The 25758-nt window shown below is 51.7% G+C and overlaps 1 protein-coding gene across 1 annotated transcript in view; it reads right to left on the reverse strand.

Moving 5' to 3' along the window:
• Nucleotides 1-200: 200 nt before the first annotated feature.
• The window catches only part of ZNF862 (zinc finger protein 862), a 32845-nt gene continuing 7287 nt past the window's right edge, over nt 201-25758 (reverse strand). Inside the window, exons 2-8 of the mRNA XM_029921748.1 lie at nt 21359-21463; nt 18490-19356; nt 16881-17037; nt 8103-8207; nt 5135-7249; nt 2457-3629; nt 201-347 (exon numbers count right to left, since the gene is read on the reverse strand). Of these exons, the coding sequence (XP_029777608.1) occupies nt 3454-3629; nt 5135-7249; nt 8103-8207; nt 16881-17037; nt 18490-19356; nt 21359-21463 (3525 nt within the window). The 3' untranslated portion in view covers nt 201-347; nt 2457-3453. The remainder of the gene's footprint in view (nt 348-2456; nt 3630-5134; nt 7250-8102; nt 8208-16880; nt 17038-18489; nt 19357-21358; nt 21464-25758) is intronic.

The following is a 25758-nucleotide window of genomic DNA, read 5'->3' on the forward strand; positions in this document are numbered from 1 at the left end:
TCAGGTGCGCTGGGTCCCCGCCGGCCCCTGGGCGCGGAGCATGCGCAGCGGGACCAGGCCGCCAGGGGGAGCGCGCGCGCCGTCGTCGTGGCGCAGGCGCGAGCACGTCACGCGGGCGGGGGCGGGCTTTCCGCGGGCCGGGTCCAGCTTTGATCGGCGTTTGATGAGCTTTGAGCAGCGAGACCTACAGGACTCAAGCATGTGTCGAAATGCACTGCTTTATTCAGGTAGCAAGAAGTTGAGAAGCCAACGTGGTTTTTTAAAACCTCATTTGCGCATCTTTGAAGCCAGAAGAGGAGAGGACGTCCCCTTGCCAATCACCCTGAGTATCCTCGGCTGACCGACACCTGCAAGAGGGAACTGGTCAGTCGTCACACTGCCTTGCTAAGTACTTAGCACCCTAGGAACTCAGCATAGGCTTGAGGAAGAACCAAAAGGTCTGGAGGAGGTGACACTGTCTAAGGTGGCCGGCGGGGACAGGGGGCTGAATTCCCTCCCCCCGATCTCTATGGCAACTGCAATCAAGCTATCAGTTTTAATGCCCGTCACTCAGGACGTCAGACCCTACGGGCATCAGTTACGGGGTGGGAGGATGCCAAGATCGGCACCTGTTGGCACAGGAGGGCGGAGGCATGACTAGGCCTCTGGCCAAAGGCTTGCTCCTTCTCTCCAGCTTGTTTCCTTGTGAGGCAGGAACAGGAAGCCTCTCTGACAAGGGCATCTCAGGCCCTGGATTGGAAACGCCGGGAGTGTCAAAACAAAGAGAGAGAAAACCAAGAGTTCAGGCTGGGCAACAGTCTCCGGTCAAGGTGTTCACCGTGTGTCAGCCCCGGGGCCCTGCACAAAAACGCCGGTGGGCCTCTGTGCCATTAGCTAGCATGCCTGTGCCCCTCAAGAAATGTGGACAGTGCAAATCTCTGCCAAAAAAAAAAACAAACAAAAAAACATTTTCATTCGTCCCTTCTAAAAGGCCTGAATTCCTCAACAGCCGGTACTGGAGGCCTCCTCAGTACATGGATGTGGAGGCTGGATGCTTCCCTACCTGGCCTCCACCTCGGCGCCTAGGCCTGTGCAGGGAACCGTGCGTGCGGAACTCACACACACACAACAGTGCTCACGGGACTAGCCTCATGCTCCGAGCATTCTCACGGGATGGGATGGCCACAGGGAGGATGCTTGCCAGAAAGTCACCTCGATTTGGAATCTATGGATTGGGGGGCAACAGGCCCTAATTTACAGGGTCTTTCTCTCTTCCATCCCACCAGTGTATAGCCACAGCACCCGGCCGAGGGCAGAGTCCAGAACTCCCCGCAGAGCCTTATGTGAACGGGGGAGGAAGGCCCGGGCTCCCTCTCAGCGGTGTGGACAGTCACACTGTCAGAGCAGTAGCAACAAAGACCCGCGGTGCACCTCAGACTCCTGACCACGGGGCTGGATGGGGGCATTTCCACGGACTGACAGAAGGCAGAAAGTGGGGACGAATTCCTGGCTCGACGCTGAAGAAAACAGGGTGGCGCTAAGGCTAAGTGCTAAAGGTGGGGGATGGGGAGGGAGAGTCAGAAATACTGGGAACTGGAAGCGGGGGGGGGGGGGGGCTGTCTTAGAGGGCGACAGTCACACAGCATCTCAGAGGCTCTCGGGCGAGAGGACAGAGTGCTGGCTGAGGGCCAGGTGACAGCATGCAGCACAGGGCGGGGAGCCCAGGCTCAAGGCCAGGATGCAGCCCCACTTCCTTCCTGTCTAAAACAAGTAAAGGGCTGGGTGGCTCAGTTGGTTAAGCATTCAGCTTCGGCTCAGGTCATGATCTCACAGTTCGTGGGTTCGAGCCCTGTGTCGGGCTCTGTGCTGACAGCTAGCTCAGAGCCTGGAGCCTATTTCAGGTTCTGTGTCTCCCTCTCTCTCTGACCCTCCTGTGCTTGCATGGTCTCTCTGTGTCTCTCAAAAAAAAAATGTTTTTTAATTAAAAACATTAAAAAAAAACCCCATAAAACTAGCAAAGGGCAGGGGTCAAAGGAGCCCCGCCCTCTAAGCTCCCCTGGCCTCCTACCCCGGGTTAGGAAGGCAGGACCCAGGCCCCACATCATCCCCACCAGGTCAGCAGTCTAGGAACCTACCAAAACGAAGTGCCTTGGGGGAGGGAGTGCTTTGCTTCAGGGAGTAAGGGTAGAGGGGTGAGGGGGGTGGGAACCTCGTTGTGCAGGACACCCTTCCGGGTGTCCAGAGTAGTGTCCTCAAGCCTGAGTGAGCCCACAAAGTTCCCGGAGGGCCAAACTGCCAGTCGCAGAGCCCTAGCCCCCGGGGATCGGCTCAAGCAGGTCAGAAGTGGAGCCCAGTGACTCCCAGGCTGGGTCCCAGGGCACTCTGGGCAGAGGCGACCAGGCCACAGTGCTGCTGGCGCATTGAGGGAGCTCTGTTCCCGCGGTGAGGACATCGGTAGTGAGGGACAAGGACGAGACCTGAAGGCAGCTCCGTCCGCTCCATGCAGCCTGAGGTCTGACTTCCAGGGAGCTCGAGGTGCTGTCACTCATCGGCCCAGTGGCAGAGCTGGAGCCAGCAAGCACTTGAATTCTCTGCTGCCATGTCTGGGAGAGGGAAACTGAGGCACAGGGAAGAGGAAGGGATTCATTCTGGTTGCACGTCCGCCTGCAGCAAAGCTGGGGCTGGAGCCCAAGCCTCCCAGGGGAAAGCATGGATGTGCCTGCTTCTCCGGACACCGGCTCAGGTCAAACACAAGTGCGGCCACCGCCGGGAAGCAGCAGGCTCCCTCCGGGAAAGACTTCCCTCTGGGAAAGACTTCCCTCCATCGTCCCGGGGCTGGGTGTGGATGACCTCTCCGAAGTGCTCCGTGGAGAGGGTTTTGCTTGCCTCTCCTGAGGGAGGCCCTGGAGGAGGTGGAGAAATTCTCGGTGCAAGTCTCCCATCTGTGGTTGAAGCTTCCCTGCTTCCGCCATGGAGCGAGGGTGACAGACCCCAGTGCCGGGCTGTGGTCCCGAGAGCCTGGCCATCCTCTTCCCTCACAGAGCCTCCTCCAGGCCCCCGAGGCTGTGGTCAGCCTCCCCAGAATGCTCCCCAACCATCCAGGGAAGCCCCCACCCCCAACAGTCTCTCTCCCACTTCAGAGAAGTCCTCTTGCTCCCGGATCACGTGGTGGAATCTTTCCTGATGGGATAGTTTCCTGAAGCACCTTAAGAAATGAATCTGAGCCAGGATCTGCATATTTCAGTGCCAGGAGGTCACCGCTGCTCAGAGACGGCCTTGGGAAGCGGGGCTGTGCTCCTGATTACCCTGCCTTTGGGGGAGGGAGGCTTCACTCTTGTCCCTGCCCACTTCCTTGGAGAGCCCCCCACCAGGCGAAGGCTCTAGGGCCGCCTTGATTCTGCAGAGAGCCCGTCACCATGATTCCAAGGGGTAAGGCAATCCCTAGGATTCTTGCTCCAACGTGAGCTCTCTTCGTCAGGACAGCTCGGGGGCCTCTTGGCTGGTTTGGGGGTACAGGAGTCTGCCAGGAGGGTCTGCAATGCAGTCCTTCAGGATCTCTGCCGGCTCCTGGTAGGGTGGAAGGGGTGGCTTCCGGGTCATGGCCTCCTCCACGTAGAGCGCCCCCATCTTCTCCTTCCGGAGTCCTGTTCCTTGTGTGAGAGGAAAGAGAACCCAAATCACACGGAGTTCGGGAAAACAGATCAGATGACAACTCCTTCTACCTCCACTGTGCCCCAAGGAACGCCGGGTGAGAAAGGCACGCAGAACAGCCTGGAGATGCGGCTGCGGCGCTCTCGGCAGGCCGGTTCCAGACTCGCTCCGGTCTCTCACCCTGGGGCGGCAGCCTCGCCTGAGGCCGTCCTGCCCTCCAGGGGACACGTGGCAATGCCTGGACACACTTCTGGCCACTACACCTGGGTGAGGGCCATGGGGCCCCAGGGGGCATGTAGGGGTGCAGGTCAGGGGTGCCGCTGGAGGCCCAACAATGCACAGGCCGGGCTTCAATGTCCACAGTGCTGAGGGCGAGAACCTGCCCGGGAAGGAGGGCCTTGTCCTACCGGATCGGGTAGTGCCCTGTGCTGGCTTCAGACCTACTAGCCCCACCTGCAGACGGGCACCCCTGAGGGCATCTGTGTCCTTCACCCCCACACGGCTAGATGCAGGAGCAGCTCACTCAGCAGACGCGTGGCTGAGGGATTCACTGGCTGGCTCCCCATCGCGGCTGCCCCGTCCCTTCTCTCCACTTCCACCCCGGCCCCCCGTCCTTGCCCAGCAATGGGGCTGGGGCCACCCTGCTTCCTGCGGAGCCCCCGTCAGGCCTGAGACCCCGTCCACTGCTGTTGGCCACAGACCCGGCGGTAACACGCAGGGGCACAAGCCCTGGAAGGAGACCAGCAACCAGATGTCAAGGAAGAAAGGTCATGGCTGTCACCGAGCAGTGACACATCAATAGCCTGGAGGACTTCTTAGGCTGAAGAGAGAGAATCTCTCACTTCAGACTCAGTAACTCACCTTCCATGTGATGTAAGTGCCCCTCCAGCCCGTGCCCACCCCGGCCCCCAGCCTAGTTTGGCTGTGCCCCTCACAGACGCCTCCCCTGCCCCCCGGGATGCCCCAGCCCTCTCCTCCACCCAGCGCCTTCTTCATGGCCCCCCCTGACCTTCCTTCCTCCCTCCCGCAAGAGTCTACACGGCGCCCGGGGAGAACGCGAGGTCACCGCCCCAGCTTGTCCGGTTCTCTGGCTACTCCCAAGTCTGATCTTAACCTTCAGAGGGTGCCCTGGGCATCACCGGCCAGACGCTGTGCATTAATTCACTTTATGGAAGAAAAACCAAAGCACAATGCGATTAACCTGCCCCACATCACACACTAGTTAGCGGAACCAGAATCTGAACCGGCGGACAGACGGGCTCTGACAATTCGTGCTCTGGGCACTAGGCCCTGCGGCCCCCAGCGTGTGCGCCCTGCCTCCCTATTTGGATCACAAGCTCTGTGAGGCTGGGTGCCGCGTCTCGTGCACCCACTGAGACCTAGCCTGTTGTGACGGCCGCCACGGTGTCCAACACCTCTACGTCCAAGGTCAGCACGGGGTTGGGAAGGTAAGATTCTCTCCCTTCGTCTTCCCATACCTGGGAACTCTGTCACGTGGACTTACCTGCACGGGAGCGGGGCGGCGCTCGGGCACAAGTGTAGACGTGGCTGAAACGCCGGCCCGAGGAGGTCAGGTACCAGTGCTGGATGGCAGGCTGCGGGTCATACTCCGTGACCGCCACCCCGTTCACTGCCGTCATCATGAGCATGTTGATCACCTCATTGGAGAGCTTGGTCCTCTCGTCGGTCCGGATCCGGTTCATGGCACTGAACCCCCGCTCGCAGCAGGAGGTAGAGACGGGCACACAGGCCACCACCGCCACGAGCCTGCTCAGCAAGGGAAAGCGGAGGTGCTGGGCCAGGGCGTTCTTACACAGCATGGAGAACGGGAGGTTCCTGGCGGCGGCTTTCAGGCCCAGCCACTCCTCTAGGAGCGCGCGCTCGCTGTACCCCGCGGGGAGCGAGCGCGCGAAGTACCTGGCGAGGGCAACGATGTCTTCGTTCCCGAAACTGGCAAGGTCAAGCCCACTGGGCCAGGCCATGGTGTCAAACACCTCCATGTTCTTGAGCTGCGGGGGCCGGTCCGTGTCAAACCTCTGCTGGAGGTACTGGATTCCGGTCAGGATCATCCTCTCCCTGTCCGCCTGGAACCGCTGCTCTACCATCTCCACCCTGTCCAGGAAGACGCCATGGAGCCGCCCGTCCTGGAAGCCGGCATTGAACTCTTCCTCTTTGGGCCCTGCCTGGTGACGGAGGGTCTCCAGGGCAACGTAGGCCCGTCCCAGTGCGGAGTTCACCTCCGTAATCAGCACGACCTCCTTCCGGCACACCTCGGACAGAGGCCTGTAGATGCTCAGGAAGTCCAAAAGGAAGTGGCAGAACTTGACCAAATGGAAGCTTTTCATCAGCTTCAGCAGGCCTTTGGCCCTGTGCCCGACCTGGCCCCCGGCCTCCGCCACACCCTGGAGGTGCCTGGCCAGCGCCGGCCAGCTCACGATGAGCGCGTTCAGCGTGCTCCTCTTGCTGGCCACCCACCTGACGGCGTTGAGGTCCTTCAGGCGGAGGATTTCCTGCTCTAGGGGGGCCGCGCCCTCCTGCAGCTCATTCAGCCTCTTATTGGAGGACTGATAAAACTTGAAGACAGTCCGGATGTGCCGGTCACACTTCTTCACCAGATCGATGCCCCCACACGCGTCAACCACAGCCAGGTGCAGCTGGTGGGCGACGCAGTGGACAGGCAGCAGCTGGGGTATGACCTCCTGGAACTTTTCCACCAGGCCCCCTCTGCAGCTGAGCATGGTCGAGCCGTCGGTTCCCAGGCCCACCACCCAGCCAGGCTTCCGGAAGGGGATGTCCAGTTCATCCAGGGCAGAGATGATGGTCTCAAAGTATCCGTCCACCGTCTCACTGTAGAGGGGGGCCAGAGTGATGTACGACTCTTTCACCTCCAGCCCCTTCAGGTAGCGGATATAAATGCCCACGCAGGACTGGTCGGCGGCGTCCGTGGAGCTGTCCAGCAGCACGCTCACGCAAGGGGAGCTGCGGACGTCCGCGAGGATCTCCTTCTTGAGGGTCTCGGAGATGTATTTGATGAACTGCGTGCACGCAGTGCGATTGCGGTACTTGCCCAAGATCATGGTCCCGGTGCTTTGGAGGAGCTGCAGAATCTTCTCGAAGTCATTCAGGGGCCTCGAGTGGTACGCGATGGAGTAGGCGGCGTTGAAGAAGTGCTCCATGTTCGCCATCAGGTCACTGGAGATCTCTGGGACCAGCGCAGCCTGAGGGGTGTCGTCCTTGATTTCTGCCGTGTTGACGCAGAGCTTGTGTGCTTTGCTGACCTCGTGGTATTTCAGAGTCTCCACTTTAAAAGGCCCCGTGTAACCGCGGACTAACCGGGATGATTTGTCGTGGAGACTAGGCCTTTCTTTGCAGGCTGAACAGAAGAGCCTGGTCTCTTCGGGGTCGATTACTAACCACGGGAACTGCCCAAACCACGACCTCTGTATTGAACGGGGCCTGTAAGTCCTCTTGATTTTCCTGGGTCCACCTGCTTCGACTTCACAAAGGCTGGAATCACAGGAGGAACTGCAGGTGTCCACTGACGGGGCCGGAAGCGGTGTGGATTCTACAGCCAAGGCTTGTGTGTCTGCCTCTCTTCCGGCGCCCTTCTTCTTCTTCCCTTTGGGGTAAATACAGATGCGCTTAGTTTTGCTGCCCAGAACTCTGCAGTCTCCTATCGACTAAGACATCCAGTGTAATGAGTGCCCCTTATGCAAAGCAGAGATGGATGTGATCTACCTTTCTGGAAATCATCAGTGACTTCTCTTTAAACCGTTCCCCACCGTCATCTGTGCATGTCAGCCTGCTCTCTAAGAGATGTTTGCTGGGCCCTTTAGCCAGCCTCCCTCTCTCCATCCACATAGCTACCCTGGGGCCATGTGACCTGGAATCAGCTGCTAGTAACCTTAATTAGCCACCTTGGCCATAGATGCTATTGGGTAAACATGTGACTTTAATCCTCTTTCGGGCATCACAGAGAAATGAGGTTAAATGTCCGTAAGTCTCCTTATGAGCCTTAGAAAGAAGGGAGGTAGAGAAGAGTGCACAGTAGCCTCTAGCCGGTAAGGCCCGGACGAGATACACAACAGTGAACTCTCGCAGGCCCGTGGTGCTGTCGCTGAAAACCGGAGGAGGAAAGGAGGGTGGCTCGCAGGGCTGCGGTCACACGGCTCCTTATAACCAGTGTCTCCCACACGCCCCCCCCCAGCTCTGCCCCAGGCTCTGGGGCGGATGATGAGCACCTCTGCTCATCAAAGGGCCTCCTTTTCCCCATACTGACCCCGGTTCCCAGGCCGTCTGACCCTCGGACGGCACAGTTAAGGTTCTTCTTCACCTTGGTCCACCAGAGCCTAACGCAAGGCCTTTTGCGCAGCCGGAGCAGGACAGGGACGGGCGCGTGAACGCCGTATGCCTCGCCATGGCCTCCTGGGCCCCAGGATGTGCCCTTCAGAGCTCAGTGGGTCAGTACTCACCTGGAGGACGTCCTTTCCCCCACTTGGGCCCGCTTGGGTCCCTGATCCAGGGCGCAGCCCGACGTTCCAGCTTCGAGATCAAGTCTGGTTTAGCAGCAGCAGGCTCTATTGTGGGGACGAAGAGTCACACTGAGGTCACTGCCGCGGATCCTCAAGTCAAGTAGCCCACCTGAAGCTATTCGCGGAAACGGAAATATTCAGGGGTGGCTCTGGGTCTATCTCTTAGTAAAGTCTGTTCAGTGAGGGCCATGATGAAAACCTACCCACGTGGCGTGCCAACTCAGGCCTAAAGCCCAAGAGGCAGTCAGGTCCAGGTATGTCCCTTAGCCAGGATCCACAATGCCTTAGCTCCGTGGACCGGCCACAGGAGCCGAGTCAGCTGAACGCATCTAGAGGAAAGGTAGACGTTGGAGGAAACAGGATATAACGCGGGGGAGGGGGATGATAAAGCCACGGGAGAGGTGTTGGACCGTCATGGGCACTATGACGGTTCAGGTGCCCCCAGAGCCCCCACGGCTGGACTCGGGGCAGGTGTCTCACTACATTGGGTATTTTCAAGGGGCGCTTGAAGGGCCCCTTAAAACGGCCACCACCTGCAATGGAACCTTAAATCTGACCAGCAGCGACTCGGGCCTTTGGGTTCAGCACTGCCCTTTATTTAAAAAATGAATATTCTCAGGGGTATGCAAAGAAATTGCTTTCTTGATTTAAAATAAAATCTATTAATATCTACTTATACACTTTGGTATGTGTGTGAATGTGTGTGTAAATTCTCTTTGGAAAGACATAAAAACAACTAAGTGTGGGTGCTTCTGGGGCAGTAGTGATCATTGTCACGATTTATCTCTTGGGTCACTTGAATACATTTATATATTTGTATTTGTTATATGTGTGTGTGTCCGTATACTTACTACTAATAAAAATGTAATTTAATATATTGCTATAGTGCTGTAGACTGACTACATTTTTAACACATATCTACAGTGAGGGCAAAGGAATATTAATAATAATAGTACAACAAGGAAAGGTTAATACATTTTTGGAAGAAGGAAAGGAGGTAAAAAGCTCAACGCCAGATGCTGGCAAAGCAGGTGGCAGGGCTAGAGAAGCGGATCTAATGGCAGAATCCCCCAGAGACGCGGGACCGAGGCGCCGTGAGCGATGGAAGGTGGTGAGTAAGAAACGATGGAAAGAACGGCCCCCAGTCCGCAGAGACCACTCCAACCCGGGTCATCCCATCTGGCCCAGGAAACCAGAGAATACCGCCACCCCCACCTTCCCTCCCCTGAGGAGAGGACTGGAGATCTAGTTCCCAGAAAAACTGAAGTGGGAGGTTCCAGGCCCGGAGAGGGCGGGGATAGTGGATGAAGAATGAGAAGGGCCATGAAAATGAAGAAAGAGCAGTGTTCTGAAAGGTGTGCTACTCAGCTCCTAGAACACAGGCTCGGCTTCCGCCCCAACCAGGGGACTCGGAAGAGTTTCCTCTCCTTCTTTGAAAAATGTTCATTTATTATTTATCAAGGAAGTGTGAGAGAGAGAGAGAGCACACACTCAGGGGAGGGACAGAGAGAGAGAGGGAGAGAGGATCCCAAGTAGGCTCCAAGCTGCTAACACAGAGCTGGGTGTGGGGCTCAAACTCATGAACCATGAGATCATGACCTGAGCCAAAATCAAGAGTTTGATGCTTAATAAACTGAGCCACCCAGGCGATCCTGGAATAGTTTTCTATGAAGAAAGAGAAAGGCCCCTCCATGTCCCCTCCTGCCCCAAAGGCCTCTGGGACACTGACTTCTGCAGGTTCACAGCAGACACCCCGCAGTGAAAAGCCACCCGTGACGTGTTCCAGCCGCGCACATGGAGCTGCCAGCCAAGGTGTGTCAAGGCTTGACTCTTAAGCCAGGATGAACCACAAGACACTTATTTAAGACAAGCCCGGACATGAACCGGGCAGGAAGAGGGATCGGAGGAACTAGAGGAACTGCAAGGAATGGAACAGATCTCCAAAAACCAGGGCGAAGCTCATGTTCCCGGAGAGAAAAGTCATGATAGTCACCCATGCAAAGAGCCATAGGGGCCCTTAGAATAAAAATATGATAGAAGAGGGATGCCTGGGTGGCTCCGTTGATTAAGCTTTGGACTTTGGCTCTCACATTTCATGGGTTCAAGCCCCGTGTTAAGCTCTGTGCTGACAGCTCAGAGCCTGGAGCCTGCTTCTGTTTCAGTGTCTCCCTCTCTCTCTCTTTGCCCCTCCCCTGCTCATGCTCTGTCTCTTTCTCCCTCAAAAAAAAAAAAGATTATTTAACAAAATTAACAAAAGATGATAGAACAAAGTACAAAATTAAATAGACTTGTTAGATGATAATACTATGGAAAAAATCTCCAGGAAAGTAGAACAAAAGATAGAAGCAGAAAATAGGAGGAGGAGGAGGAGGGGAAGGAAGAGGAGAAGAAAATACAACCAGAGGCTCAATTTAGGAAGTTTGATGTCTAACTAATAGGGCTTTTTAAAATTTTTTTAATGTTTTATTTATTTTTGAGATAGCACGCAAGTTGGGGAGGGGCAGAGAGAGAGGGAGACACAGAATCGAAGCAGGCTCCAGGCTCTGAGCTGTCAGCACAGAGCCCGATGTGGAGCTCGAACCCATGAACGTGAGATCATGACCTGAGCCGAAGTCAGAGACTTAACTAACTGAGCCACCCAGGCACCTCTAATAGGGCTTTTTTGAAGAAAGAAAAGAGAAAATCAATAGGAAGAAATCATACAAGAATGTCCCCTCGAACTGGAAAATGCCAGTTTTCACATAGAAGGGAAGCCCTGGACACCTAGAACTGAGGCTATTAAACACTTCAGAACACCAGAATAGATCTTGAAAACTTTTGGAGTAGAACAAAATAGGCTGTGTTCAAAGATTTAGTTAGAAAAAGGTATGTAGGGGCGCCTGTGTGGCTCAATCAGTGAAGTGTCTGATTTGGGCTCAGATCATGATCTCGTAGTCCGTGAGTTTGAGCCTCATGTCGGAGTCTGTGCTGACAGCGCAGAGCCTGGAGCGTGCTTCGGATTCTGCGTCTCCCTCTTTCTTCCCCTCTCCCACTCACACTCTGTCTGCCTCTCTCAAAGATAAATAAACATTTTTAAAAATTGGAAAAAGTATTTAAACTTCTCTTCAGCACAAGTAAAACCTAAAGGCAATGCTTTCAAAATACTGAGGAAACTATTTCCAACCTAAAATTCTGTGCCCAACCAAGGTACCAATTGTGGGGTTTTTTCCTTTTTTCTTTTTTTAGTGTTTATTTTTGAGAGAGAGAGAGAGAGAGAGAGAGAGAGAGAGAGAGCGAGCAGGGGAAGGGCAAAGAGCAAAGGGGACAGAGGATCTGAATTGGGCTTTGCACTGACAGCACAGAGCATGATGCAGGGATCAAACTCATGAACTGTGAGACCGTGACCTGAGCCAAAGTCAGACACTCAACCCACTGAGCCACCTAGGCGCCCCCCAAACTACCAACTGGAAGGGCAGCATAAGGCATGTCCCCCCATGCACCCTTTCTTGGGAAGTCACTGGAAGATGTGCTCCAACAAAATGAAGCTATAAACCCGGAAGAGACAGAGCCAGGGGACAGGAGGGGACAAAGGAAAATCTGAGGGCACAGCCTCAGGCCAGGGCCCTCCAACACATCACGTGAGCCATCCGAGCTCCTCCTCCTCTCTCACCGAGGCCCTGCCACATGGTCTTGGTTTCCACCTAGTGGCATGACTTCTTGCCCCAGCTCCGTGCGTTCTGGCTGTAGCTGACGACCTCACCCAGGAAAGGCACTGCCCACCTGAGTGGGTGACCTGCCCCTCGGCGTGGCCAGGTTTCTTCATGACACAGTGACCTTCCAGGGCTACCACATAGTCCCTCCATTGGCATGTCCACCTCTGTTACTGACAAATATTAGTCTCTTCACAGTGGGATCTAACTGACTTTTCTTTTGGGGGGGTGCGTGGGAAACAAGAGGCATCATCAAACATGACCAAACTCTGAAACCAGAATTTAAAGTATGGCAATAAAAGCGTACGTAGCCGGAAACTCTGCAGAGTGATAAATAGTTCAAAATAAGCAAGTCTACATAGGAAAAGGGTGAAACAGAGGGCGCCTGGGTGACTCAGTCGGTTAGCCGACTTCAGCTCAGGTCATGATCTCACTGTTTGTGGGTTGGAGCCCCGTGTGAGGCTCTGTGCTGACAGCTAGCTCAGAGCCTGGAGCCTGCTTCAGATTCTGTGTCTCCTTCTCTCTCTGACCCCCCCCCCCCCAAGCTCACATTGTGTCCCTCTCTCTCAAAAACAAACAAAAATATAAAATTAAAAAAATATAAAAAAGAAAAAAGAAGAAAAGGGTGAAACAGGAAAGCATTAAAAACAAAATGTGAACTTCTTTTCTCCATAAACGAAGTGACTGTCCTCTACAGGTTTAGTCCTACTGAAGGGACAGCTGATGAGGCCGAGGAGGGTGTGACGGGTGGGTGGGCCTACCCTGGGAAGCTTCTTTCTGTTGAAAAGCTTCAGTCTATACAATTTAACTGCCAAACAACTGACAGAAATTAATGTTAAGTTCAGCTACATCAAACTGAGACTTTTGAGAGAGAGCACGCGTGAGCAGGAGCAGAGCAGGAGAGAGAATCCGAAGCAGGCTTCATGCTTAGCATGGAGCCCAATTCAGGGCTCAATCCCATCACTCCGGGGTTGTGACCTGAGCTGAAATCAGACACTCAACCAACCGAACAACCCAGGTGCCCTGAAACTTTCTAAAAACAGGCACAATAATTATAAATTTCTCCAGCCAGTCCTCCTGGATGGGGGGAACTAAAAGTGACCTGCAGAGAAGGTCTGAAAGGGCCAGGCAAACTAGCAACGTCGAGCAATGGGGATTGGGGATGGGAGTGGAGACTTCTAAAAAATTCTTACACTGTTTGAATTCTTAAATAACTTTGTCTTACACTTGGTGTTATTATTGTTGTGTTATTAACAATATGATTAGCACAAGTCTTGAAAAGAGATGGAGTCCAAGTGGCAATAAACACTTACAAAGCAGGAAATGGAAGGCGTATACGGCACATGCAATGCACAAAATAGAAAGAATTTCAGTTTCTCCGCTTTCCAGGCAGATAGCTGGGGTTCCCAGGTCTGCTTTCTCATCTGAAAATACTACTACTGCCTCCCTTAGAGGTTTGCTTTAAGGATTAGAAAGAACAGGGGTGCCTGGGTGGCTCAGTTGGTTAAGTGGCGACTTCAGCTCAGGTCATGATCTCTTAGTATGTGGGTTCAAGCCCCGCGTCAGGCTCTGTGCTGACAGCTCAGAGCCTGGGGCCTGCTTCTGGTTCTGTGTCTCCCCCTCTCTCTCTCCCCCTCCCCCTCCCCCACTCACACTCTGTGTTTCTCTCTCTCAAAAATAAGCGTTAAAAAAAAAAAGGATTAGAGAGAACATATATAAGAGACAACATAGGACCAACACTCAAGGAATAGCAGAAACCACTGTTATTGTTTCCAGATGGAAGAATAAAACACAGAATAAGAAAAACACAGAAGCTTCTGTAATACCCACTATAAGCAGATCATCAGAGTATTTGAAGATAAAACATAAGAAACCTTAAAACTGGATGGGAGAGGGGTCCTGGGGGGCTCAGTCAGTTAAGTGGCTGACTCTTGACTTCGGCTCAGGTCATCATCTCACAGTTTGGGAGTCTGAGCCCCATGTCAGATTCTGTGCTTGGGATTCTCTCTCCTCCCTTTCTCTGCCCTTCCCCACTCATGCTCTTTCTCTCCCTCCCTCAAAAATAAATCAATACCCATTTTTTTTTAAAAAGTCTTTAAAAAATGGATGGGATATTTTGAAAAAGGCTAATAGAACTTCTCTTGGCTGCAAAAATGATGATGGGATTTTCTTTTTTCAAAAACTGCATTCACTCCAAGGAGAAGTTCTATTTGTAGAAAAATAATTGAAAGAAAGTGCCAAATAATGTTTGGTTTTCAACTCTTAAAGTACTTGTCACAGGAGAATAAAGTACGGGAGGAAAAAAAGCTCACCAGGGCAAAACTAATAGCACATCCACTGTGTTTCAACACCGTTTTGTAGCCCAAATACCAGCTCAGTGCCCTTTATCAAGGTCATTTTCAAATATACAAATTGTTTATGGTTGGCCCCACTTACATTCTCAAGGCTCCTTAAAATGTTCTTATTTATTTTTTATCTTATTTTTTTAATTAAAAATTTTTTATTACTTATTTTTGAGAAAGAGAGACCACAGATGGGGAAGGGGTGGGGAGAGAGAGGGAGACACAGAATCTGAACCAGCCTCCAGACTCTGAGCTGTCAGCACAGAGCCCAACATGGGGCTCGAACCTACGGACCGCAAGATCATGACCTGAGCCAAAGTCCGAAGCTTAACTGACTGAGCCACCCAGGCACACCTACTTTTATTATTTTTAATATTATTTATTTTGAGAGAGACAGAGTGTGAGTTGGGGGGGAGCGGGTAGCAAGAGGGGAAGAGAAAGAGAAAGAGAGAATCCCAAGTAGGCTCCACACTGTTAGCACAGAGCTCAATGTAGGGCTCAAACACACGAACAATGAGATCATGACCTGAGCTGAAATCAAGAGTTGGGTTCCTAACTTACTGGGCCACCCAGGAGCCCCTATTTCTAGACTTTAGTGTCCATTTTAATTTCTCAGACGACTGAAGAGCACGTCCCCATTCTCTATAAAGCCTTCCCTGACTCCTGTCTGCAACCCTCAAGCAAAATTAATTGCCCTTCCTCTGATTATACTTATTGTTCATCCAAACGAGGCATAACCAAGACTGAACCGCCCCTTATTTCCCCTGTTAGCTAAGATTTCCCCATTCCTGGGGTGTCTGGGGTGCTCAGTCGGTTAAGTGTCTGATGCTTTTTTGGCTCAGGTCATGATCTCAAGGCTTGGGAACTCAAGCCCTGCATTGGGTTCTGTGCTGACAGCTCAGCCTGCTTGTGATTCTCTCCCTCTATCTATCTCTCTCCCTCTCTCTTTCTCTCAAATAAGATTAAAAAAAAAAAAGAATTAAAAAATATTATATATTAAAAAAATCCCCATTCCTAAGTTATGTAAGTTCATAAGCGTTTCTGTTGTGTGCTGTCAGCCCTGAGGGGGAAGACCCCTGTTGTCAATACCAGTTACTGCTCTTTCACAAGAACTTTCCACAGGGGTCTCGATGGCAAAGCACATCACCACCGCGCATTCCTTTCAAGGAAACCCCAACTCCTCGTACGTGGGTGTGTGCTTCTTAAAAATGAGTCTCCCCTTCATTCTCACTGCTTTTAAACAGTTCTAGGGGTTCTTGCGTGGCTTGGTCAGTTGGGCATCCGACTTCAGCTCAGGTCACGATCTTGCGGTTCATGAGTTCAACCCCCACACCCGGCTCACTGCTGTCAGCCTGTTCAGCAGAGTCCGCTTCGGGTCCTCTGTCCCCCACTCTCTGCCCTTCCCCTGCTTAGCTTGCCCCCAAATAAATACGTATTTAAAAAGTAAAAACAAACAGTTCTGGAGGTAGTGATGCCATCTGAGGTATACTTTGCACAAGTGCGCGGGGCCCGAGGCAGGATTACAACACTTGTATTCTCACACGAGACACCGTGTTTGTACCGCTTCTGAACGTTCGGGGAGCCATTTAAAAATTATGAACAATGATAAAAACAAGCATGCAGGTCAGGAATGTTCAGAAAATAATCCGGATCTTAGCTGCACAGGAAAGGACAGGATAAACCAAGGGCTAAGACATCAATTAAGACACAAATAATCTGGAGTGCTTGGGTGGCTCAATTGGTTAAGAGGCTGACTTTGGCTCAGATCATGATCTCGTGATTGGTGAGTTCATTTTTTTTAAAGACACAAATATTTTTAGTCCTTACTCTGCAGCAGTCACGATACAGGTTGCTGCTGGGGCTCCTGAGTCCTGTCCCGCCCATTCTGGAAGGTGGCCGTGGCCATCTATGCTAGTCAGTAAGTAAGAGCTTTAGCAGATGGAAAGTTGCCTTCCCACCTTGATGCCACATGAGAACCTTGGGTGGCGGAAGGGGAAGCAAAGAGAACAAGAAGCAGAGGCAGAGACGGCACTCTCCCGGGAAGGTTCCTCATGATCCGGTGCCCAATCTAGTGACACTGCGGCCACCAGCCCCTGCCGGTCCGCCCCGGGGCACACGGCCGCAGGCCCCGCCTAGAAGGAGAGGAGGAGCCTCCACGCCGCCGTCCCTCCCTCCCTCTGTGTCTGGACACCCTTCTGCTCCGCTCCCGGTCCCTGTCCGCCTGGTTTTCGCTTCTTACTCTGGAAAGACTTTCCAGGTCCCTCCCTCCACGCCCAGCAGAATGAGCTCACCTTTCACAGCCTCAGGGCACCTTTCCCAACCTCCTTCATGGAGCCTGTGTTACTCTCTAGCTTCTTATTCAAGTGACTGTCCCCTAGCCCCAACCTGCCTCGCCTCAGAAGCAGAGACCTCGCTTCACTGGTGTCCATCTGGCACGTGGGGCGGGGTGGGGGGGTGGAGGGTCAGCAAGGGTCTGGTAGAGGAGGGATGACGATGCGCGGGCGGATGAAGAAGGGGTACGTACAGGGCCCCGAAGCAGGGAGAGCGTTGGAAGGTACAGAGAATATCATCTCCCTCCGCCGATGCACAGAGGGAGGGAGGAACTGGGGAGAGGGCGCAAGGCGCAGCTGTCCCCGCGGGGGCCCGCGCCGGGGCTGGAGGCGGACAGGGTCTACGTGGATCTTTACCCAGGGAAGCCAGCAGCTCATAGTTCAGCCGCATCACGTCTCTGTACAGCTCCTTCTGCCGCGTGACTAGCGTGCCCCACTCCTCCCGGGTGAAATACACCGCCACATCCTCGAACACCACCGGGGGCTCCTCAGGCAGCCCCGCTGCAGAAGGATCCTGCAACAAAGGGCAGCAGTCACTCAACACGCCCCGTACGCCTGACACCCAGCGGGAAGCTTTCAAGGTCCTTCTCATGGTCTGTCTCTCTTGGGAGGCTTGCCGAGAGGCCCGGATGTACTCAGGCACTAACGTTCCCATCCGAAGTCAAAGAAGCAAATTTGAGAGGCCCAGAGTTAGTAGGTTAAAAAAAAAAAAGAGTCTGATTCTAGAGTCTCCTAGGAGGCAATAAAATTGTGGAACAACAAGGCTGCTGGTAGAGCCTCAGGACTGCACCCCTGCCTGTCAGGCCCTAAGGGGGGCTGCCTTCCACTCATCCGTGACCAGGACGACCCACTGCCTCCAGGAGCACCTGCTATGATCTCCCACTGGGACGGAAGGAAGAAGAAGTCGTCCGGAAGAATGAAAGATGCTTATGTTTGGTGATTAGCTTCACACATGCCTTCCTGCTAAAGCAATTCAGATTATAAATGGTTAAGCCTACTTATCAGCTTCTAATACTAAACACTGGATGGAACATGAACATGAAGAGAAATGAGCTCTGTTGCTTTTCTAGATTCTGGAATAATCCGAGCTTACTAACCTTGGCTAGGCCCTTCTCACATTAGGGATAAGGAACTTCTGAGCTATTCTCATTGGGATTCTAGAGGGGCACCCAAAATGATTTCTAGTAAAATCCCACCCAGGTGAAATAGTTGAGAAATGGCAAAGGACCCAGTTACTCAAAAATTCCAGGGAACGCAGTTTCCTTATGGCCAACTTCGCAAAGAGCTAGACGCTGACGAAGTGCCCACAGGGTGAGAGCCAGAGTTTGGGGACCCGCCAGTGGCGGGGCGGGGGCAGGATGGCCGGCTGGCAGTCACGCTCTGGTGCAGCTGGACTCTGGCCACGTGGGCCCTCCCCATGCACTTTCCTCCCAACAAGATGATTTTAATCTGACCTGCTCCACCAGACTCAGGGCAGCGTCAAAAACCTTACATAAAAGGACGTGTGTGTTTTACTCTGTTTCAAAGTGCTCCCTGAGTCCAAAGGTCAAGCTGAAAGACTTTTAGAAGTATGTAAGAGTTCTGTGGCTGTTTTCGTGGTCGTGTATTATTTGAGTTCTGTGACTGTTTTGGATTCTGGACAAAGACTCTCCAGATTATAAAGATGTTCTGAATTTAGATGTTCCCTTTATACCAGAAGTTCGAATGTTCTGTCCCACTAATTATGTTTTGTTATCTGCAAAAGGAAATGACAGCAATACGGGTGCTGTCTGAAATACACGAGACGGTACATGGAAAGCACATAAAACAACGCCTAGCGCGCGGTCAGCACGTCAGGTCTGCTCACAGTATAGTGCTAGCAGCAGGCGTGGCCGCTGTAATTTTCCCAGCACCGTCACGCAGTATACGTTGTTCTTAGTGCAGAATCCTTCCCCCGGAGGCACAGCACTCACCACAAACACATTACCTGGCCGCGGCATTCGGCAGCGTCATGACACAAAATGTTAACGCGAGAGGCGCTGTGGACACCATCAGCAATTTCTTTTTGCCTCAATTCAGAAATGGAGTCTAGATACAAGGCAGGAATCGTTCCATCCCCTCCAGGGTCCTCCAGTTCCGGCCTGGAGCTGGGCAGGAGCTGGGCCATGTTCTCATAGGCTCCCAGAGGCCCGGGGGGGTACAATATGGGGTAATCTGCAGTGAAGAGGTGCTCCGGGCTGGCCAGAACATCTCCGGATTCATCTCGGATGCTCCGGAAACGGGCTGCCCAGATGGGGTCCCGCGCTGCCAAGGCACTGACGCAGAACAGGTGGGCTTTGCTCTTGGCATGGTATTTGAGCGTCTCCACCTTGAAAGGTCCTGTATAGCCTTCTACTAACCTTGACCGTTTGTCCCTGACAGATGGGTATTCTCGGCAAGCAGAGCAAAAAAGAGCTGTCTGCTCCTTGTTCATGACCAACCACGGGAACTGTGTAAACCAAGCCTTCTGGATCGACCGGGGTTTCAGGGGTTTTTTGCTTTTTCCTGCACAGTCTCCCTCAGTGTTGCCACGCTCCGTGCCAAAGTGGGAAAGACAGGCTTTCTTCTGAGGCGGCAGGTACAGTCCAGCTTCTGTGGCCGGACTCTGCCCATCCACTTCTTCCACGCAGCCCATCTGGCTTTTCCTTTCAGAGAAAAGAGACCAGTGGAATTTGGTCTGAAGTCCTGTAGTTAGAGCCACTGCCTCCCAGGAAGCCTCTCCCTGTTTCAAATGTGAAAGCAGCGGGCTCTGCTTGGAATTCTCTTCTTTCAGACCCCCAGCACCCCGGGGCCCACCTCTGCTGCCCCGCTGCCCCTGAAGAAAATCAAATGAACTTTAAGTGACTCCCCCTACTTTATTTTAATTTAAAGGGCAGATATGCCTGGCCAAAAAAGACCTCTGTAGTTTCACCTCTGCCAACTAAGATATGGGCACAAACTTCAGGAGTTCAAACTCATATATGGATAAGAATGCTGAACTAATAAAATGTCAGTTAATGAAGATAATCAAAGCCAAATCCTGCACCTCCATGCTCAGCAGGAACCCCCTTCCACGGCTCCTTCCAGACAGGCATCTGTCCTCCGCTGGTGCGTCTTTAAGCCAGGGAATGACCCGCCTCCCAGATAATCTTGGTCCCCAGAGTTTGCCTTAAACCGTGATCCAATTTTAAGTACCTTCCACGGAGGGGGGGGCTACCTCAGCCCTCCAGAGAAACACAGGCCCTCACTCACACCACACCCCTGCCAAGAGGCAAAAACTCTCACAAACTCATAAAGATCTTCTTCCTCCAGCTAAACTGGAAGTTTCTTTATTCACTCCTTAGTTGAAATGGGGCTTACGCAGCTCTAAGTCCCCTTGAGCCATTTCTTGCGCATTGAAGTAGATGCACGTGCCCAGTGGCCAACAACTCCTCGGTATTAGCTCCAGGCCGACAGTCCAGTCTACACCCCTGGAGCTCACCCAGGGCCACCAAGTGGCTAATAAAGAGGACACAGGCTCAAAAGTAAGAGCCAAGCACTGGGAAATGAAAGAAAACAAATCGGGTTCCCAGTGATCCATCAGAGACAGATCATGAGGGAGACGAGGCTCCTGAGATTTGACTCCTGTAAGAACTTGTTCCGCCTCCCTTTTCTCCGGCAGTGGGGGCTGGGTAGCTCCGCCACCTTATACAATGACCTGATGTCACCTGGCCTGGCTCTAGCCAAGCCATGCCCTCAACAGGACAGGCTTATCAAAGGAGGAAAGCCAAGATAAATCCTAGGACTTAGCAGACATCAGTCCACTCATTCAGTGGTTACTTAAATGTGCAACTGCTATGTGCTAGGAACTGTTTTCAGCACTGCGATCACAGGAGCCAATAAGACAAAGTCATGCCTTCACAGAACTTAGAATATAGAATTTCAAATCAACATATACTCTTAGGCAGAAATAAAATAAAGAGAGGGGTGCCTGGGTGGCTCGGTCGGTTAAGCATCTGACTTCGGCTCAGGTCATGATCTCATGGGTTGTGGGTTCAAGCCCTGCATCAGGATCTGTGCTGACAGCTCAGAGCCTGGAACCTGCTTCAAATTCTATGTCTCCCCACTCTTGAGTTCTGTCTCTCTCTCTCTCTCAAAATTAAACATTAAAAAAAAGGACACCTGGGTGTCTCAGTCAGTCAGGCATCTGAGGTTAGGCCTCTGACTTCGGCTCAGGTCATGATCTTGCAGTCTGTGAGTTCGAGCCCCACACCAGGCTCTGTGCTGATAGCTCAGAGCCTGGAGCCTGTTTTGGAGTCTGTGTCTCCCTTTCTCTTTGTCCCTCCCCATTCATGTTCCATTTCTCTCTGTCTCTCAAAAATGAATAAATGTTGGGTGTCTGGGTGGCTCAGTCGGTTAAGCCTCCGACTTCGGCTCAGGTCAGATCTCACCATCGTGGGTTCGAGTCCTGCATCAGGCTCTGTGCTGACAGCTAGCTCAGAACCTGGAGCCTGCTTCCGGTTCTGTGTCCTTCTCTCTCTGCCCCTCCCCCTCTCATGCTCTGGTTCTCTCTGTATCAAAAATAAATAAAACATTAAAAAAATTTTTTTAATGAATAAATGTTAAAAATAAATTTTTTAACATTAAAAAATGTTTAAATAAAATAAGGAGAATGTTGGAGAACAATGTTGGAGCGGGTGTGTATATTTCAGATACGCTGACGGCTGGGGAAGGACAGCATTGGCCTGTGAGCTGGCGGCCGCAGGGAGAGGCCAGGGATGAGACAGGGGGCCTGGCGCCCAGCTTTCTGCTCCCTCTCTCCAGCTAAGTACCCCTCCTCCCATGCGGGTCACACTCACCTGGGTGGCGGTTCGGGACAGTCCTCTGGCCCTGGGCACTGCATAGCCATGGCTCTGGCCCTCGCTCCAACTTATAGAAGAGCTCCGGGTTGGCAATAGTTGGCCCTGAGTCAGGCACAGAGAGAAGCACTTATGAAGTCTTAGATCCGGGTCACAACATTAGGGGAGGGTCTGTCTGGGACACGCCCCCTCTGCCATGTAAGATAATCGGTCAAGGGCACAGGTTCTAGGAATCCTGATGCTTTAGCATGGTGGCTTGGAAACTCAGACAAATTCAGATTTCCATGAGGCCCCTAAAAGAATTGGGGGACCAAGTGCATGCAATGAGGGGCACAGTGTCCGTCTTTGAGGCTAAAAACATTTGAAAACTACTGGTTCAGAGCAGAGGTCATAAACTCAAATGCTGAGAGGGGCCAGGCCGACAAGGTAACTGAGGAAACCAGGCGGGGTGGCGAGGCTGCGGCCACCCATGTGGGGACGGCTGCCGCTCCCCTCCAGGAACGCAGGGTCCGCGCTGCCAGACCGTCCTGCCTTTCGAGAGAAACCAGAAATCAAAATTCCATGTGAAGACTCCCAATGGTTAAAAATTGACAAATTAAGGACTGTAAAGAGACCACGGCACCTGGCTGGCTCAGTTGGAAGAGCACGTGGCTCTTGATCTCCGGGTCATGAGTTTGAGCCCCACACTGGGTCTAGAGATTACTTAAATAAACTTGAAAAAAAATTAAAAATCAAAAACATTGTAAAGAAACCAAGCAAAAGTGATGAAAGCAGAAAAATGGCCCGTGAGCCTGCAACTTTTGGTTTAAAAGAACCAGCAGTTTTCAAACTGGTCTTGGCAGGCCTGGAAGAACCTGGCCGTGGCTCCCACAGCCTTAGCCAGGGGCCAAGACGACAAGAAGGGAAAGTCGCGGCCATGGTCATCCAAGGGGATTGAGAAAATACTACACACATTGTACACGCGTGTTGAATTACGATCACCTCTGCCCGTGGCACAGGAAGTCTGTCCACAGAAGCAGAGAACGGACGTTCAGGGACTAGAAACGATCAAATACATCGTACATCTATGTGGTCACTGGGTTTTACGCGGTTTTATCTCATCAAGGCTCTACAGCAGCCTGACGAAGGAAACCAAGACTTCAAATGTGAGTTTCCTCGAAGGCACAGCAGTGTCACGTGGGGAGGCTGGGCCCGAGACCAGATTCCCACAGGCCACCACTCACTCCCTCCCGTGCCCTGTGGGCACCTGAAGCAAAATCCACAGGCCACGGGTGGGGCTTCCCGCTGGCACCGTGGGATACGCTAAGGCATCGAGGTCCAGCCTGGACACACCCGACTTCCCCACAGCCCTCGGCCAACTGAAGGGAAGAGAAGCAGTGGTGTGTGAGCCTTGTGCAGCTAAGTTCCATATGGGACTGAGCAGATGAACAGTGTAAACGGGCCTGGAAAAAATTGGCAGGATTCCAGAAAATTCCCCAGGGTGTCATAGTTGGACGTGATTTGCAGCGCAGATCTAGACGGAGGCAGTGGGGAAGCGAACGGGGCCCATACCCAGTGGTGCCGCCAGCTTGTCTGAGCCACAGATCTTCTGTTGCTGACTCAGCAGCATCCTCCTGGAGCAAGTATACTGTGATGTCATCAAAAGTGACAGGACCCTGCGGGCGCGGGAAATGATACCTGCTGAGCACCAGCCTCCTCCTCCAGTGGGGCTTCCACGACTGTGTTCACACTGCCTGAGGGCACCTGTGCTCCGGGAACCTGCTGGCCTGTCAACCTACATATAAGACCTAGACCCCACCTCTCTCACCTGCCGGGTCCAAGTCAGAGTGGGAATGAGACCCTTCTAGGAAGGGCCACACACTGAAACAACGGTCACCGAGAAGGCTGATTCCGGGACTCCATCACCCTTTCCCGGCGGGCAGTGCCCAGAATCCTCAGCCAGCCTCAGCAGCCTCTGAGGCCACATTCTTGTGCAAAATCCAGAACATGGTGAGGAAGTTGTGTCTGATTCCTGGAAACAGTCGCCAAGTCCTTCAGCACTGTGCCTGCTGATGACGTCAATGATAATGACAGGCAAAGCTTTACGGCGAACAGCTATATATCCCATGGGGCTTGTGGAGTAGCTCTGTTCTGCCAAAAAGGGGTCTGGGGTTCACAAAATATTTGGGGGGTAGCTCTGGCGTAAGACAGCGGACTGAAGAGGCACACTGAATTCTGCATCCTCCCTGTGGATTTAAAAGACATGCTCCCGGGGCACCGGGGTATCTCAGTCAGTTGAGCGTCCGACTTCAGCTCAGGTCATGATCTCATGGTTTGTGGGTTCGAGCCCTATATCGGGCTCTGTGCTGACCACTGGCTCAGAGCCTGGAGCCTGCTTCATATTTTGTGTCTTCTTTCTCTCTCTGCCCCTCCCATTCACTCTCTGTCTCTCAAAAATAAATAAATGTAAAAAAAAAAAAAGATTAAAATAAATAAAGTAGAATAAAAGACACGCTCCCTGCCAAAATGCTCCAAAACAAAACAAAACACCCACTAGGGTAGGAAACAGAATGGGGGGAGGGGCGTTCAAAAGCAATCAGATTTTGGAAACTGAAAAGCAGATTAAAAGGTAGTAACTGAGCAGACCCAAGGAAATCAAATCCTCACTCAGAAACAACCCGATTTACACCACAAAATCAAAAAAAGGCTCAGAATCTGCAGTGCCGAGAACCAGCCTGGGAGTGAAGGCAGCAAGGCTAAGACAAGAACGGGGGGAAGATGTTCCCCAAGAAATGCCCACCCAGATGCACCTGCAAGGCTGGGCACCGACAAGCCCCCCTTCCACGGACTCGGGGCTTCCAGTTAGAATTTGGGTTTCTGACTGTTAAGCGTTAGCAAACAGCTAGACTATCAGCCACTTGAGGGAAGGCTCTCGCAGATGGAGGCAGGGAGAGGAGGCAGGTAGGAACCGTGGAAATGCACGTGAGGCGTGGAGAAGAAACCTTTACAAAAACGAAACCATCACATAGTTCCGGGGAGGGAAAATGCTGCGGCCACGCAACAAACCGTTATAAGAGAAATCATCAGGAAAGGAAAACGGGCAGAAAACATTGCTCCGTTTATCCTTTCAATTTCATACCACGAACATTTATCACTTAGTCTGTTAAAGGAAACGATTAACAAAATATAAATTCCCCACTGCCAAAGCAAAACAACATTTTAGGAAATAGTATTGCTGGGGTAAGTGGAAGTCCTTCCAGAGTGACAACTGTGAAGGGGACACATTTGTTTCCATTTATGACAAGTTCTAGCGTGTTTATCTAAAACTGCAATGTAACTTTATGGTCAGATTTCAAGCACATGAAATACCTATTTCAACTTCAACAGTCAAAGCTTCTTGAGAAAAACGATACAGATAGTTCTTATCACTTGCTGTTGAGCTGTATACTTAAAAAAATAATTCGAGTGCTTTTCATAATAGTTAATACAAGTTCACTACAGAAAATTTAGACAATGAGCAGAAAAAGATGTTTCCTGATCACCCACAATGCCCCTACTAAAAAAGAGTTACTGTTGACACTTGGTATGTAACCTTCCCATCTCTTGTCTATGATATGTATGAATGAGGAATTTTAAAAGCAAAAATGGTTTGGAAACGCAATGGTCCAAAATCTTTGGGACATAGCAAAAGCAGTTCTAAGAGTTTATAGCGATACAGGCCTACTTCAAGAAACAAGAAAAATCTCAAACAATCTAACCTTATACCTAAAGGAACTAGAAAAAGAAGAACAAACAGAGCCCAAAGGAAGGAAATAATAAAGACCAGAGTGAAAACAAATAAAATACAAAGACAAGAAAAGAAAAAGATCAATGAAACTAAGAGCTGGTTCTTTGAAAAGATAAACAAAATTGATAAACCTTCAGCCAGATACCTCAAGTAAAAAAGAGAGAGGGCTTAGGTAAATAAAATCAGAAATGAAAGAGGAGAAATGACAATGAGTACCACAGAAATACAACGGATTACCAGAGAATACTATGAAAAAGTACATGTCAACAAATGAACAACCTGGAAGAAACAGATAAATTCCTAGAAGCACACAATCTTCCAAAACTGAATCAAGAAGAAATAGAAAATTTGCACAGACTGTTTTCTAATAGTAAAATTTATACAGGAATCAAAAAACTCCCAACAAACAAAAGTCCAGGATCAGATGGCTTCACAGGTGAATTCTACCACACATTTAGAGAAGAATTAATACCTATTCTTTTCAAAATTCTAAGAAACAGAAAAGGAAGAAAAAATTCCCAATTCATTCTATGAGGCCAGCATTAGCCAAAACCAAAGACACTACAAAAAAAAAGAAAACTACAGGCCAATATCCCTGACAAAGATGCAAAATCCTCAACAAATAGCAAACTGA

The sequence above is a fragment of the Suricata suricatta genome, chromosome 2 (genome assembly GCF_006229205.1).
Source record: "Suricata suricatta isolate VVHF042 chromosome 2, meerkat_22Aug2017_6uvM2_HiC, whole genome shotgun sequence".
Lineage (NCBI taxonomy): Eukaryota > Metazoa > Chordata > Mammalia > Carnivora > Herpestidae > Suricata > Suricata suricatta.